A 16,552-nucleotide genomic window follows, 5' to 3' on the forward strand; every position below is an offset into this window, starting at 1 on the left:
TACAAGATCAACGATAGTTATATTGAATCAATATGATCCTTCATAAATGTGATTAATATAGTTGCAACTTTCAATTTATTTTAGAGGTTGTTTGGTTGGAGGGAAAAGAGGGCGATCGTATAGTATAAATGTGACTGATTCATAAATGTGATTAATATAGTTACAACTTCGTATAGTATTTTGTTACTAGCGAGATCATCTAGAGCGATACTGGCGAGATCCTCTAGAGCGACACCAGCGATGGAAGATATTAGTTCCATTATTTTCATGTTATCGATGATGGAAGATATCAGTAATAGACTCCAATTAGTGATAGAAGCTATCATTGATAGATCATATAATAAGTCAGAAACAAGAAACCTGGATTCTTTTATTTTAACTTCATAAAAAACTTTGGAATCAAAGCATATGATTCACGTGCATTGCCTTTCAAAGACTTCATTATTTGCTCTTTTGCCCTCCATGCTTTATAATAGTTAATAGTTACTCCTCTAGAGCGACACTGATTCATAAATGTGATTGATATAGTTGCAACTTCGTATAGTATTTTGTTACTAGCGAGATCCTCTAGAGCGACACCAGCGATACCCTCTAGAGTGACACCAGCACACTAGCGATACCCTCTAAAGCGACACCAGCGATACCCTCTAGAGCGACACCACCGATACCCTCTAGAGCGATACCAAGCACACCAGTGATACCCTCTAGAGCGACACCAGCGATACCCTCTAGAGCGATATCAAGTTTTTCCTGTGAAATTCTTAGCGATACTCACCTCAATTTCTAGTGAGATTTCCTCCAAGAGCGATATCCTCCTTACAAAATCCTCTAAACACAAGCTACACAACTTCTATCACTGATAGTATGGTATCAGTAATGCTATACGATCGTGTAACATTTGGTTGGCGATTCTATCAGTGATAGAATCTATCATTGATGGATCTTCTACAAAAATGCTTATCTACTGTCAGTGATAGAATCTATCACTTCATTGTATTAATTGCTGACCGAAGCTATTACAGATAGCTTGATATCATTTCTTTCAATTATTGTGGCTAAAGGAAAACGAAAGCTTCATAAATAAAAGCATCATATTATGAAGCATCATATTGACTAAAGAATGGATATATCAACAACAAAGTCTGTTCCACTAACAAAACATTAGTAACAAGGTCTCTAATATATTTATGATAAACATCAATAACAAATTGTCTCACTATCTAATGATTAAATTGATGACAACAAGCAACAACTACAATCTAATTGACAAATTGGTGAAAAACATCGGCTGTCTCACTATCATTGATAAATTGATGACAAACATCAATTACAAAACAAGCTGCTTCATTACAAACATCAATTACAAATCAAGCTTCTTCATTAAACAACTGGTGAAAATTTGCATGTCCTACAATTATGGCCACGACGGCGACGTTGACTGCACTTCGAGCTCCTTTTCTTTTCACCAATTGATAATATTTTTTGTTTACATGATCGTCCAGTCGAGCGTTTAACTATTGGAGGTAATACATTCACACCAACATTGACCGATCTCCAATCATAATAATTTCTAATAGGATAAACTGATTCTTTATAGGTTGATAACAATGTACTGCAAAAATAGTAGTCTGACACAAAAGTATATATATCTAAATTTAGCCCACGAATAACATCACAAGAATGAGCACATGGAATCTCCACCAAATCCCAAACACGACAACTGTATGATTTATAGGCCAAATTTACTAAAAGGTGATTGTCCCCATCAACTACTTTATATTCTTCATTGTTAATAGGATCAACCTAAAAAATAAAACAGTCAACGAAATGTAATCAACTAGGTGAACTAATGGAATGTCAATAAAAACTAAAATATAAACAAAATTGTAAGTGATACTATTCTTACCTGATTAAATATTTTCAAGCTATCAGTGAAAACAAAAAATATCAGTGAAAATAAACTATTAGTGATAGAACATGTTATTAATGATATTTTTCTAATAGTTAAGGTATTTGTACCTTGAAACTTCTTGACTGATTGTGTTGCTCTCGCAACTCAGACTCTGCCCAACTAGTCAAAACAGTCTTCATGGATAATGCTGATTGACCTTTTTCATAAAACCAATTTTGAAGTATTTCTCTAATATAATCAAGTAATGATGCAACGGGGAACTCCCTAGGCTCTTTCAAAATATTATTCAAGCACTCTGAAATATTAGTAGTCATCATATTATACCTTATTCTCCTAGAATGTGCACGTGCCCACTTCTCAAAACCAACTTTACTGAGATATTCCCGATTTGTAGGATATATTTATTCCATCCATTTCATATAAAACTCGAACTTATCAATTGTATAAGCTTTTGCACAACTATAATATATGTCATCAATTAAAGAATCCTTATAAATCAACTTCATATTTTGCAAAAGGTGTCGTAGAAAAACACAATACTCAACATTTGAAAAAACATTCATAACACCTTTCGGAATGCTAAAATGCCGATCAGAAATAAAGACTAATCCTTCTCATTCACCAAAACTTTTCTTTAAATTCTCAAAAAACTATCTCTAGAATGCATCATTTTCAAAGTCAACAATACTAAAAGCAAGAGGAAAAATCTGATTGTTACCGTCAATTGTTGAAGCCGCCAAAAGAGTCCCGACATATTTACATTTCAAGAACGTCCCATCAACTGATATATTAGGCCTACAATGCTTCCAAACCTCAATTGATGCTCCAATAGCCATATAACAATACTTAAAATGCCCATTTATGTCAGCTTTATAGGCAGTAAATTTACCTAAAAGAAGAAAATAAACAGTTAAGCCAGATTACAAAAGGTATATAATTGATTGATACCTACCACCAATAGCTTCTATCACTGGTTGCAGTCCATCACCAATAACTTCCATTATTTTCATGTTATCAGTGATGGAAGATATCAGTGATAGACTCCAATCAGTGATAGAAGCTATCATTGATAGATCATATAATAAGTCAGAAACAAGAAACTTGGATTCTTTTCTTCTAACTTCATCACAAACTTTGAAATCAAAGCATATGATTCACGTGCATCGCCTTTCAAAGACTTCATTATTTGATCTTTTGCCCTCCATGCTTTATAATAGCTAATAGTTACTCCATATTCCTTACGGACTTTATTCACAATATCACTAGGAGTTGAGGTATGAGAAGAACTAAATCTAAAATCATTTCTCAAACATTCAACTATTAAGGACGAAGAAGCTTGCCTATGACAAGATTGAATACTTTCTATAGAACAATCATGAATATCAATAAACTTCCTAAGCATCCACAAAACACTCCGCTTGTAACGAGATGCCCTCACATACCACTGACAACCATCTTGAACACATCGAAACACAATTGCTCTTGAATTTGACGTTATAGTCTTAAATTCAAAATTCTTCTTAACCGCTATCAAGTAAAAACAATTTGATAAAATTTCTTTATTAACAAACACATCTTTTTCTTTCAAATCATGAGCAATATGTATATCCATAATCACTTGGAAATCACCATCATCAATCATAGGTTTAGAAGAAGGAACAGTAGACAAATAATTCTTAGCTCTACTAGAAACAACATTAGAAGACACTTCCAAACATGAACTACTGACATGAGCAACCAAAGGATGTCGTGTATTGTGTTTCTTAACTAAAGCCAAAAACCAAGCTATATCCTTATCTTCACGAATTTGAACTATATTTTGAACCTCATTCATAACAAAATCTAATAAAACTGAAAGTTCTATAGAAGAAGTAGACACATCCAAACAAATCTCCTTAACTATTAAACCCATAAAATCTTCAAAAACCATTGTATCATCTACTAAAACTCCAGTAGATTTGTAATTCACATAACAATGTTTTTCATTCTATATTCCACTATGAAACACAACTATTGGAATAACCATGTTTTAAAATTCCTGCAAAAGTAAAACAAAAACTATTGAATAACAATATCAATATGTTCTAATAGCTAGCAAAAGCAAATATAAATCTATCAATATCATTGAAATCGAAAGATGAAAAACAAGAACGAACAAGAAAAAAAAAAGAACGAACGCTAAAAGGAAAAAAAACAAACTCCCAATCAAAGATGAAATCGAAAAAAGAAAAACGAACTCACGAATCAGAATTGATTGCAGTATCACGGAGCTTCACGAATGGGATTTCATGGAGACTAATTCATCAATATTTCACCGTGAAAGAAAAGGAAAGAACGGCAGGTGACGAACGTGAAAAAGGAAAATTAATAAAGGAAAAGAGAGGGTAAATTTGGAATTTTGAAAAAATGGAAATGTTGACCGGTCAATGTTTGCTATAATAGCAAATATTAAAAATATGGTATATATAATCATATTTTTTTCCGTTTTGTATTATTCAATGCAAATTTCCTATAAAATATCTGTATAAACTTCTAGGAGAAAAATGAAATTGAAAAAAGAATATTATCATGGGACGGGGCCAATATGGAAGAACAAGAAAGAGAGAGAAAGCAGAGACATAGGAAGCTAAGGCAATACATTGAACCATGTTAATGTTAGTATGTCGTATAATTTAATTAGCAACAATACATAGGTATATTAGAGAATAATCTATATCTTTTCGATATATATATATAATCTAATTCATAGAAAACCCGTTCATATGAAAAACGAATAATGATCAGATTGTTTTCAAATAAAGAAAAATGAACAAAAATATATACAAAATATAGCAAAATTTTAGAATCTATCGGTGTCTATGATAGATATTGATAGATACAGATAAAAATCTATGAGTGTCTATCATTGATAGATTCTAAAATTTTACTATATGTTATAAATATTTTCAACAGTTCTTTCATTTGAAATAATTTTCTAAAGATCTAACTATGAGGTTAAATAGTTTTTTTTTTAAAAAAAATTAGAGTATCAGTTGACATGAGAGATTCAAACTTCTAATCTTTTATCTGATTATGTGTATGTTTTGATTAGTTTATCCATGCTCAATTTGACAAAATAATATTTTTTGACATGTTGAACAATACAACAAAAGTTTAAAATATCGATGTCGATGAAATATCAAAATCTTATTTTCATAAAAATGTCGATAGAAATATCCATAAAATGTAATTGTTGATGAATATTTCTAAAAAAAAATTATAAAATAAAATTTTTTAGAGATGAATTAAAAATAATAAATAAACATTTCATGGTTTTTAAACAAGATAACATGTCTATAATTTATATTACACTTATATTAAAGACATTTCGTTACTTACTTTTTTATGTTCTTGTATTTTCGTATGATATAACGAAAATATCGATTTACCTCTTATGTCACTGTTGAATCTATGAAAATATAAAAATATCAATAAAAATTATTGATATGTCCACAAAAATTTAATTAACTTATCATTGTTTTTTGTTTTTTTTTTTTTAAAGAAAATACAAGCCAATTTTATTTTTTTATATATAGAGGATTTCATTTTACCAAGAAAAGATGGAATCAATTCCAAAATGATTTGTTTGGAAGGGGGAATTGAGTGTACACGAAAACGCATGGCAGAGGAAAAACCGGAACTAAATCAATGTAACATTCAACACGTCATCACAGTTCTACAATTTAACCTCACAATAAATTATATTTAACTTGATCTATTTTCTTTTATATATGTACGTAAATAGGAGTATTTTGTTTAAAAATCACTTTCAATCCTTCAACTTTCATATAAATAACAATTTAATGACTGAATTTTGATTTGTAACGATTTAATCCCTATATTTTTTAATTTTGTGACAATTTAGTTCATGAACTTTAATATGTAACACTCAGGTTTTTTAACTTTAAAATTTATAACAATTTAATCCCTATTATAGAAATTAATGTTAAGATTTTTCATGCGTAAATAAACAGTTAAACTAATTAGAGGCTTAATATTTTACAAAATACAAAGTTTACATTATAAAGTATTAAAATTTGACATTTAAATTTGATGATTTTTTTTTAACGCGAGGGACTAAATTGTTATAATTTCAAAAGTACAAAGACTAAATTGTAACATACTAAATTTCAGGGACTAAACTGTTATAAAATTGAAAATATAAGGACTAAATTGTTACGAACCAAAATCCAACGACTAAATTGTTACTTCCATGAAAGTTTAGGGACTAAAGGTTAAACAAAACTTTTGGTCCCTAAACTTTCATGAAAGTAACAATTTAGTTCCTAAATTTTAGTTCGTAACGATTTAGTCCCTAAACTTTTAATTTTGTAATAATTTAATCTCTGAACTTTATTATGTAATAATTTAACTATTGTACTTTCAAACTTGTAACAATTTAGACCCTAACGTAAAAAAATTTATCAAAATTTAACATCAATTTTTGTGATATAGACTTTGTATTTTATAAAACATCGAGTCTCTAATTAGTTTATTGATTTATTTATGCAATAAATCTGATTAAATCTTAACACCAATTTTTACAGTAGGAACTAAATTGTTACAAAATTTAAAGTACGATGACTAAATTGTTACATAGTAAAATTCAAGGACTAAATTTGTTACAAAATTGAAAGTTTAAAGACTAATCATTACAAACTGGAGTTTAGAGACTAAATTGTTACTGGTACGAAAGTTTAGGGACTAAAAGTGATTTTAACCACAAAAAATACATCTAAATATGAATGATAATACAAGTTGGTTTGCCTAATTTAAAAGTAAAAACAACTCAATTATTAATTCAATTATTATTTTTTGACACATAGAAATATTCGTTGACACGATATTTTATCGACATATCCATAAAATTAAAATTTAGAAAGTATTTGGACCACCAACTTGAAGTTGGTGGAGTGGACTATTATATTCCATCTCAGGTTCGAGGCTTCAATTATAATAATTGATGTTTCTAACTATTATAACCTAAGTGAAATCAAGCATTATATGATTGACATATGAGTGTATTAGTAATCAAGAGATTTGTGGTTCGAATTCTCCTACCTCCAATTGTACTAAAAAAATTATTATAATTTACCGTTAAGATTAAAATAGTCTACATTTCAAACATAGTTTGACTATGATAACCAATTTAGAGCCCATAACGCTCTTCTAGATATCGATATCATCATAAATTGAGAGTGTGTTAGATTGTTAATTGAATATAATTTGAGCTGGAATAAAAAATGTATATAGATTAAATGAAAACTAACTTGTAAATTAAGGATAAAATTTACTTTACAAGATCTCTAGAAGGTAATTATTTTCTATAAGTCCGAAAATTCAATTTCCTCTTGATCATAGTTACATATTTGAAATGCTTGAAATTTTAGATTGATCTCTCTCACATATTCAACCATATAAAATGGATAACTATGTAATTTCTTAAAACAATAGGGATTAAATTAAAAATTATGAAATTAGAGAATAAATAATCATTAAGCAAAAAAATAAAAAAAAAACAAAAAAAACAAACATGAGTTTTAAAAAAATGTCCCCATCTCTCTCTATAAGAATCCATTCTCCCCACGCACTTGTTCCTTCAAATCTCGTCTTCTCCAACCTTTGACCACTGCTCTGACTCTCACTCTAACTTCCTCTTTCTCTCTCTTCTTCCCCTGTTTTCTCCGGCCAAACAACAGAGCTCAGTCTTATAGACTGATAGAACCATAACTCACACTTCATTTTTCCTTCAGATCTCTCTTCAATGCCTAAAATTCCATTCTTCTTCTTCCCCTTCTCATTGCCCATGTCTTATTTTTGACTGATTCATCGCACACCCTTTTCTCTTTTCTTCTTCTCGTCTCTGTTTCCGATCGGGTTTTTTCTTGGAGCCTCCAATGGCGGAACCAGTAGCAGAGCCTAAGGCATTACCCGAACCCGAAAAGAAGAAGGAACAGAGCCTTCCTTTTCACCAACTCTTCTCTTTCGCAGACAAATACGACTGGTTTCTCATGATCCTTGGCAGTTTCGGTGCCATTATCCACGGCTCTTCCATGCCTGTTTTCTTCCTCCTTTTCGGTGAAATGGTTAACGGATTCGGCAAAAACCAATCCGATTTTCACAAAATGACAGCTGAAGTCTCTAAGGTTTTCTCAATTTCATCTCAATTTCTCTGTTTCATCATTCTTCTAGTCTTTAGATCTCAGATCCGATTGGTTTTTTTCCTCTCTGTTTTGTTTTCTTTAATTTGCAGTATGCTCTGTATTTTGTCTACTTGGGTCTCATTGTCTGTTTCTCATCATACGCCGGTAAGTAAACAAACTCTTCTGTTTTTCCCCTCTTTACAACCCAAAAAACAGAGCTGATTAAATTTGTTGTTCTACAGAGATCGCATGTTGGATGTACACAGGGGAGAGACAAGTGAGCACATTGAGAAAGAAGTATTTAGAAGCTGTTTTGAAACAAGATGTTGGATTCTTCGACACTGATGCCAGAACGGGGGATGTTGTTTTCAGTGTTTCAACAGACACTCTTCTTGTACAAGATGCAATCAGTGAGAAGGTAACTTTTTCAAAAATTTTCTTTCTAAAATGGAGAAAATCTAATAGTAGCTAGTGTGGGGGCAAAACAGATTACTTCATTCTGCAAAATGCCCATCTGGATAGTTGCTATTTTCATTAATTAAAACAATATGCGCAAATTAGCAAGATAAGTTTTAACATGCGCTTCTGCCTAGCCATTAATACAGTGATTCTAGATCATGAACCAGAATCTTTCTTCTTTTTATTGAATTGGGGTTTGATTTTGTTTAGGTGGGGAACTTCATTCACTATCTTTCGACGTTTTTGGCTGGATTGGTGGTGGGTTTTGTGTCAGCATGGAGATTAGCTCTTCTGAGTATAGCAGTAATTCCAGGAATCGCTTTTGCTGGTGGTTTATATGCTTATACTCTCACTGGACTTACTTCAAAGAGTCGAGAATCCTATGCAAATGCTGGCATAATTGCCGAACAGGTGAAACTTTTTTGCCCCTTCTTTTCTATTTTGGGTGTAATGTTAAAGATTGAACTCTGTTTTCACTGTTCTGTTTTGCCTTTGATCTTTAAAAGCATTTTCAAAATCCACCAGCCTGGCTTTGGTACTTAGCAACATGTCATAATGATGTTTATTCCTGTGAAACAAACTTATCACCAACATTTTTGTTATTAATTTCATTGTAATCTTCATTCCCAAATGTTACTCAAAGTTTGATTCTTTTTCTTCTTTTTCGGTCAAACCCACAGTAAAGTTCATTCAAGTAGAATCACATGGCATGTTTTTTCATTGTAAAACTTCCAAGAACATAGCATGATATGTTTCATAAACGTGTTGTTTTTAGGCGATTGCTCAAGTTCGAACTGTTTACTCTTATGTTGGGGAAAGCAAAGCCCTGAATTCCTATTCAGATTCTATTCAAAACACATTGAAAATTGGGTACAAGGCAGGAATGGCTAAAGGGTTGGGTCTAGGTTGTACTTATGGCATTGCTTGTATGTCTTGGGCACTTGTCTTCTGGTATGCTGGAGTCTTCATCCGAAACGGCCAGTCCGACGGCGGCAAAGCCTTCACTGCTATATTCTCCGCCATCGTTGGTGGCATGTAAGACTCTTGAGAAATTAAAAACTGTAGTTTAACCATACAACAACATCCAAGTTTTTGTTTTCTGAATGTGGGTTTGTGTACTGCTATAGGAGTTTGGGGCAGTCGTTTTCCAATTTGGGAGCATTCAGCAAAGGGAAAGCAGCAGGGTATAAATTGATGGAGATTATCAAGCAAAGGCCTACAATCATTCAAGACCCATTAGATGGGAAGTGTTTGGGTGAAGTTAATGGCAACATTGAGTTCAAAGATGTAACCTTTAGCTACCCATCCAGGCCTGATGTGATGATCTTCAGGGATTTCTCCATTTTCTTCCCAGCTGGGAAGACCGTGGCTGTCGTCGGTGGTAGCGGTTCTGGGAAAAGCACTGTTGTCTCTCTCATTGAAAGATTCTACGATCCCAATCAAGGTTATTGACAGCCAATGCATATAATCAAGACATTACTTAGCTAGCTTGTGAATTGTTCTGATTTCCTCTGTTTCCTCCAAAAACAGGGCAGGTTTTACTAGACAATGTAGACATCAAGACAGTGCAATTGAAATGGCTACGTGATCAAATTGGTTTAGTGAATCAAGAACCGGCTCTGTTTGCAACAACCATATACGAAAATATTCTCTACGGCAAACCCGATGCAACGACGGCGGAGGTGGAAGCTGCCGCGGCTGCAGCCAACGCTCATAGCTTCATCACGTTGCTCCCCAATGGCTACGACACTCAAGTTAGTTCAATCCCTCAATGGGTTTCAATTCAATACAATTTTGTTGTTTTTCCACAACATAACAAGTTTTAAATCAAAACCCAGGTGGGCGAAAGAGGATTACAACTATCCGGCGGCCAAAAACAGAGGATTGCCATAGCTAGAGCTATGTTGAAGAATCCCAAAATCCTTCTCCTGGATGAAGCCACCAGCGCGCTCGATGCAGGCTCAGAGAGCATAGTTCAAGAAGCTTTAGACCGTTTAATGGTCGGAAGAACAACGGTGGTGGTCGCACATCGATTATCAACCATAAGAAATGTCGATTCAATTGCAGTTATACAACAGGGCCAAGTCGTCGAAACAGGAACTCACGAAGAACTAATCGCAAAATCCGGTGCTTATTCCTCGTTAATTCGATTCCAAGAAATGGTTCGAAACAGAGAATTCTCAAACCCGTCGACCCGTCGAACACGATCTTCACGACTGAGCCATTCGTTATCAACAAAATCGTTAAGCCTCCGCTCCGGCAGCCTCAGGAATTTGAGCTATTCCTATAGCACCGGCGCCGATGGCAGAATCGAAATGGTCTCAAACGCCGAAACTGACCGGAAAAACCCTGCCCCAGATGGCTATTTCATTCGTCTTCTTAAACTAAACGGCCCCGAATGGCCGTATTCGATAATGGGTGCTGTTGGGTCTGTTCTCTCTGGTTTCATCAGTCCAACATTTGCCATTGTCATGAGTAACATGATCGAGGTCTTCTATTACAGAAATTCATCCGCCATGGAAAGGAAAATTAAGGAATTCGTATTCATCTACATTGGAATTGGGGTTTACGCAGTAGTAGCTTATCTAATTCAGCATTATTTCTTTACAATCATGGGTGAAAATCTCACTACCAGAGTCAGAAGAATGATGCTCGCAGGTAAAAATGAATCAATTATCTTCAAACTTCACAAGTCTTTATAAGCCCTTATTATCAAAATATATAAAATCCTCTGTTTTTATATATATAGCGATATTGAGGAATGAAGTGGGATGGTTCGATGAAGAAGAACACAACTCAAGTTTAGTAGCAGCAAGATTAGCTACTGATGCAGCTGATGTAAAATCCGCCATTGCTGAAAGAATATCAGTGATACTACAAAATATGACTTCGCTCTTCACTTCTTTCATAGTTGCATTCATTGTTGAGTGGAGAGTTTCTCTTCTCATCCTTGCAGCTTTCCCTCTACTAGTTCTTGCCAACATGGCTCAGGTAACCAAAAAAGAAAACTCAAACCCACTTCCCAAAATTCCATTAATTTCCATTTCAAAGCATTTTAAAACAACCCACATGAAAAAAATTAGTTTTTTTAAGGAAGTTGTTCATTGGAAAGCTAGTGCTTTACTGCATGTGTTGACCCTCGTCTAAAAAGTAGCTGCGGTTAGTGAAATTTAATTTTGAAGAAATAGGTCAGATTCTCTGAACTTTGCTTTTTACAGCTCTTGGAATATTAACTTCACTGCAATTCTAAGTCCTATTCTTCAATTACGCGACAAAGAACCTGAAATATTTAACTCTTACCATCTCTGTGCTCTGCACGTGCCTGCTCTGCTGCACTAACTTCTGAAAACTTTGCAGTGATAAACATTAAAGAAATAAGTCTTAAAGTTCATAGCTTTTAATATTATAATAAACAAAACAACCGAGGAAACCTCTTCGAAATTCCAACAAGATTCAAACTTTACTAAAAAATTTCTCACCCCCTTTTCATTTTTCAAATAGAAAGTTTCTGGGTTTTGTTTTGTTTTTGTTTAAGCTTTTTTCTTCGAGCCCAATGCCTATGTATATATATATTTTTGTCTTGGTTTCTCTGTTTTTAATAGTTTTTAGACATACACCGATTCTTCTGCATCTTTGCAGTATTTTTATGAGCTCTGTTTTTCTTTTTTTCTGATTCAAAGCTTCAAGTTTTGACCATCTTTCTCTCCCTTGAAATCCGAGCTCTCTCTGGTTCCTCTGGCTTTTGCCAGATACCCCATGTGAAAAACTGCAGCTAAATTCTCACTCCCCGTGATCTTCATTCATATAATATAAACTTTTCAAACTTAGCTCTTCACATTTTTCCATGAAAAAAAAGGGTATAGTATAGTATTTTTGCTGCATAGTTCTGTGACTGACGACTTTCATTATACATTGTCGTCTTTTGGTAATTTCTCTTGAAGTGATTAAATCTAATGGAGAGGGGGTTCCGAAAAATGGGATTTGTTTTCAAACTAGTGTACTGATCTCTGACCATTTGTCTTGTGTTGAACAGTAGTGTAAAATTTGCGCATGCTTCTAATACAGTGAAAGTTACGATTGATTGCAAAAGGACATTACTTTCTGCAACTTATTAACGTCTCTGTCATAGTTCCTTTTTCCATGTTTAGGAAAAAAAAAGACCCCTATTTGTTTGAAACTCATACATCAAACACAGCTTTGTTAGTTGAGCATGATTTGAATTATGCTAATATAAATTAGAGATGAGTTTAATTGACCGAAGTTGAACATTGTTATTTATTTGCAGCAACTTTCTTTGAAAGGATTTGCTGGGGATACTGCAAAGGCCCACGCAAAGACAAGTATGATTGCAGGGGAAGGTGTGAGCAATATCAGAACAGTGGCTGCCTTCAATGCACAAGACAAGATTCTTTCTCTGTTCCGCCATGAGCTTCGTGTGCCACAGCGACAGAGTCTCCGCCGGAGCCAAACGGCGGGGGTTCTTTTTGGTATTTCGCAGCTAGCTCTATATGCTTCTGAAGCTCTAGTTCTATGGTATGGTGTTCATTTGGTCAGCAATGGTGGATCAACATTCTCCAAAGTGATTAAAGTCTTTGTTGTCTTAGTTGTTACTGCCAATTCTGTGGCGGAGACTGTTAGTCTTGCTCCTGAGATCGTTAGGGGCGGCGAATCGATTGGTTCTGTTTTCTCGATTCTTGATCGCTCGACGAGGATCGACCCTGATGATCCTGAGGCAGAGACTGTTGAGACACTTCGTGGGGAAATTGAACTTCGACATGTTGATTTCGCGTACCCGTCTCGACCTGATGTCATGGTGTTTAAGGATCTTAATTTGAGGATCAGGGCTGGCCAGAGCCAGGCATTGGTTGGAGCCAGTGGATCAGGGAAGAGTTCAGTGATTGCCTTGATTGAGAGATTCTACGATCCGATTGCCGGGAAAGTTATGATCGACGGGAAGGACATTCGACGCCTGAACTTACAATCCTTGAGGCTGAAAATTGGGTTGGTACAGCAAGAGCCAGCCTTATTTGCAGCCAGCATTTTTGACAATATTGCATATGGAAAAGATGGAGCAACAGAGGCCGAAGTAATAGAGGCAGCAAGAGCAGCCAATGTACATGGCTTTGTAAGTGGACTGCCTGATGGCTACAAGACACCAGTTGGAGAAAGAGGCGTTCAGCTATCTGGTGGCCAAAAACAACGCATAGCAATTGCTAGGGCCGTTCTCAAGGACCCCACAATCCTACTCCTTGACGAGGCCACCAGCGCCCTCGACGCTGAGTCCGAGTGCATGTTGCAAGAGGCTCTTGAAAGGCTCATGAGGGGCCGAACCACAGTCGTCGTAGCGCATCGCCTGTCCACAATCAGGGGAGTGGACAGCATTGGCGTGGTCCAAGACGGGCGCATTGTCGAGCAAGGTAGCCATAACGAGCTGATAAGCCGAGCCGAGGGGGCTTACTCAAGGCTGTCGCAGCTGCAACACCAACATATATGAAAGGGGTGAGGGTCAAAATTTTCCTATGGAGCAACATGGGGTTGTTGGTTGTTAAACCAAATTTGGGGTCCCATTTTAGATGATGTTTTTTTTTTTTTTCCTTTTTCATCCTTCTTTTTTCTTTTTTCTTTCTAGTTGTAGATATCAATCTGGAATGTGCAATCTATTCTATATCATGTTGACTGCTCCATTTCCAATGGGAAAAAGGCAAGTATCTTATTATAATTGAAAATTATGGTGCACTGCATGAACCCCTTTTATCTAATTGTCTGTTTGGTCTACCAAGTTATCTTTATTATTCCCCACATCTTTTAATATATCCTAAAGCAAAAAGAAAAGCAAAATCTTATATCCAATTTGCCTTTTTAGAACTGATAAGACTAACTTACTGTATTCCTTTTTCCCAAAATAGTGTTTTTGCCTGTACCATCATTACTTATGAAATACATGGGGATAAATGATAACAAACTAAATAAATGAGAAGAGCGCAGAAACACATATAGATTTAAGGCAAAGGACAAGAATCTAAATCTATAATAATCAAAATTCAAATTTGTTACATCTCACACTTATCATTCAGAAATTGGATTTGACACCTAATGGCATCACTATTTATGTGCATTACTAACAATCTTGAATTAATGGTGTTTATAGGTTAGGTTGAATTGAGTCGAAGTACTTTTTGAACCTAATCTAATTATTGTTCAAATTGTTTCAACCCTAATAACCTTTATTAGACAATAAATCCAACCCAACCCAACCATGAAACATTTGAGTGGATTGGTTTGGGTTACTCAAATCATCTATTAAAGTTTTGTTCTAAAATAAGTAAAAATGTTAATTTGTAAAAACTTCATTAAATTATTTTCATTATATTCAATTAAGAGTAACCATTTAACTTCAATATATGTTATGTAATTTAGAAAAGATTATTTTTAAGAGTTGTTGGATAATAAATTATTAAAATAAATAAATAAATAAATAAATAAATAAATAAATAAAATTAAAATAAATATATGTATATATAATTGTATCGTAAGTAAGAAAAATATAATTTTTAAATTAATAATAAGTTCGAGTTGGTTTGAGTTATTTTAGTTGAACCTATGAACTAACACAACTCATAAATTTTTTTTATATATTTGAACCCAACCCACCCAAATGAGTTGATAACCCAACCGAAACGGTAGAGGTTGGATTGGGTTGATTAGATTTTTCGGATTATCGGATTTTTTGTACACCCCTATCTTGAACTACTTCTAAGAGTGAAGAGTGAAGACTATCCCCACAAATCAACCTGGGTATTTTCATGCTTGATCCTCACTCATATGCTTCCTAGTAAAATTCCTTGAAGATCACACAATATATGATTGCTCAAAGCTAAACACTCTTAACTTTTGAGTTTATATGATTAAGCCACTGAAAAAGAAGATACACATGATTGGTATAAGTAGTAACTTTCAATTCTTTTTAAGTGTTTCTTAACCATACTTTCATATCCTTAGAATCTCTTTCATTCGGATGTGATATCGGTTCATTCATGTGTAACTTATAAACCCAGAATAAACCAACTTTTAAGTGGCTTAGGAAGATGGGGTGAATTATTGCAAAAGCAAGTGATGGGTATTATATATTAGACTTAAAGCTCAAGAAAGTGTTGGGGTTGAAAGTTGGAAGGACCCCATCACCAGCACTTGACATCATCAAATACACCTAAAAGCTCAAAAAGAAGGGCAGTGGCAGTGGCTGTGGCCAAAGCCCAACACACTGTTTAAGGCATTCCTTTAAATATTATTTGAACTACTTTTTGCTACTTACATCAAATTGCTTCTTTCTTTTTTTCCTTTGTAAAAAGCTCTCAATTGAATAAAACTTATCACTTCAACACCAATGTCCCACATGAATTTTTATAAATAAATAAAATAAACTAAAATAAAAAATGTCCCACATACATGTGTGTGTCTTTCATCTATCAAAAAAGCAATGCCATAAAGCACTGAAATTTCTATCCAACTGTTTTTCTTCTTCTGATTCATGATGTCATTGAAATTAAGTTCCAAATTAATATTGTAATCTTTGTCTCAATGTCCTTCATTGGTTTTCTTTTCTTCACATTTTTTTAGAGCCATCTAAAGGCTTAGTAGCAATGAAATTTCGGAGAGCGACTTGAAAACGATACATGATCACTATCACGAGATAGTCTAAAGAGTTATCGAAAGCAATCTCGAATGTTCCAAAACTAAACTTATAATTTCGATTATAATAATTACTTAGTTTATTTAGAAAATATCAATGACTATAACTACCAAATTTCAATTTACTAAAAAAAGAAACTCTTATTAATTTTACCCAATAGCACATATCACTATTGTTGAATTGTAGAGTCCAATTGGAAGCCCACCTAAAGTCTAAAGCCCAATGTAAAAGGAAATTTTTTTTGTTCCCCTTCTCCTCTTCATCTTGCTTTGTTTATTCCAAACAATGCTTATGCATACACCTTGATAT

At 34.0% G+C, this 16,552-nt stretch overlaps 1 protein-coding gene across 1 annotated transcript; it reads left to right on the forward strand.

Annotated features, from left to right (window-relative positions):
- Nucleotides 1-7,552: 7,552 nt before the first annotated feature.
- On the forward strand, nucleotides 7,553-14,312 carry ABCB19 (ATP binding cassette subfamily B19). The gene is made up of 10 exons (XM_039034241.2): nucleotides 7,553-8,097; nucleotides 8,205-8,259; nucleotides 8,337-8,512; nucleotides 8,764-8,964; nucleotides 9,329-9,588; nucleotides 9,681-9,997; nucleotides 10,084-10,307; nucleotides 10,392-11,211; nucleotides 11,303-11,544; nucleotides 12,839-14,312. Exons 1-10 carry the CDS (start codon nucleotides 7,849-7,851, stop codon nucleotides 14,045-14,047), a joined length of 3,753 nt encoding a protein of 1,250 aa, XP_038890169.1. The 5' UTR covers nucleotides 7,553-7,848; the 3' UTR covers nucleotides 14,048-14,312.
- Nucleotides 14,313-16,552: the final 2,240 nt, after the last annotated feature.

This window comes from Benincasa hispida, chromosome 6, assembly GCF_027475165.1.
Source record: "Benincasa hispida cultivar pf3 chromosome 6, pf3_genome.v1.1, whole genome shotgun sequence".
Lineage (NCBI taxonomy): Eukaryota > Viridiplantae > Streptophyta > Magnoliopsida > Cucurbitales > Cucurbitaceae > Benincasa > Benincasa hispida.

Coding starts and splice junctions, on each gene's coding strand:
- ABCB19 (XM_039034241.2), top strand. CDS start 7,849: ATGGCGGAACCAGTAGCAGAGCCTAAGGCATTACCCGAACCCGAAAAG. Junction 9,998..10,083: donor ATTCTACGATCCCAATCAAG/GTTATTGACAGC, acceptor CTCCAAAAACAG/GGCAGGTTTTACTAGACAAT. Junction 11,545..12,838: donor TTCTTGCCAACATGGCTCAG/GTAACCAAAAAA, acceptor ATTTATTTGCAG/CAACTTTCTTTGAAAGGATT.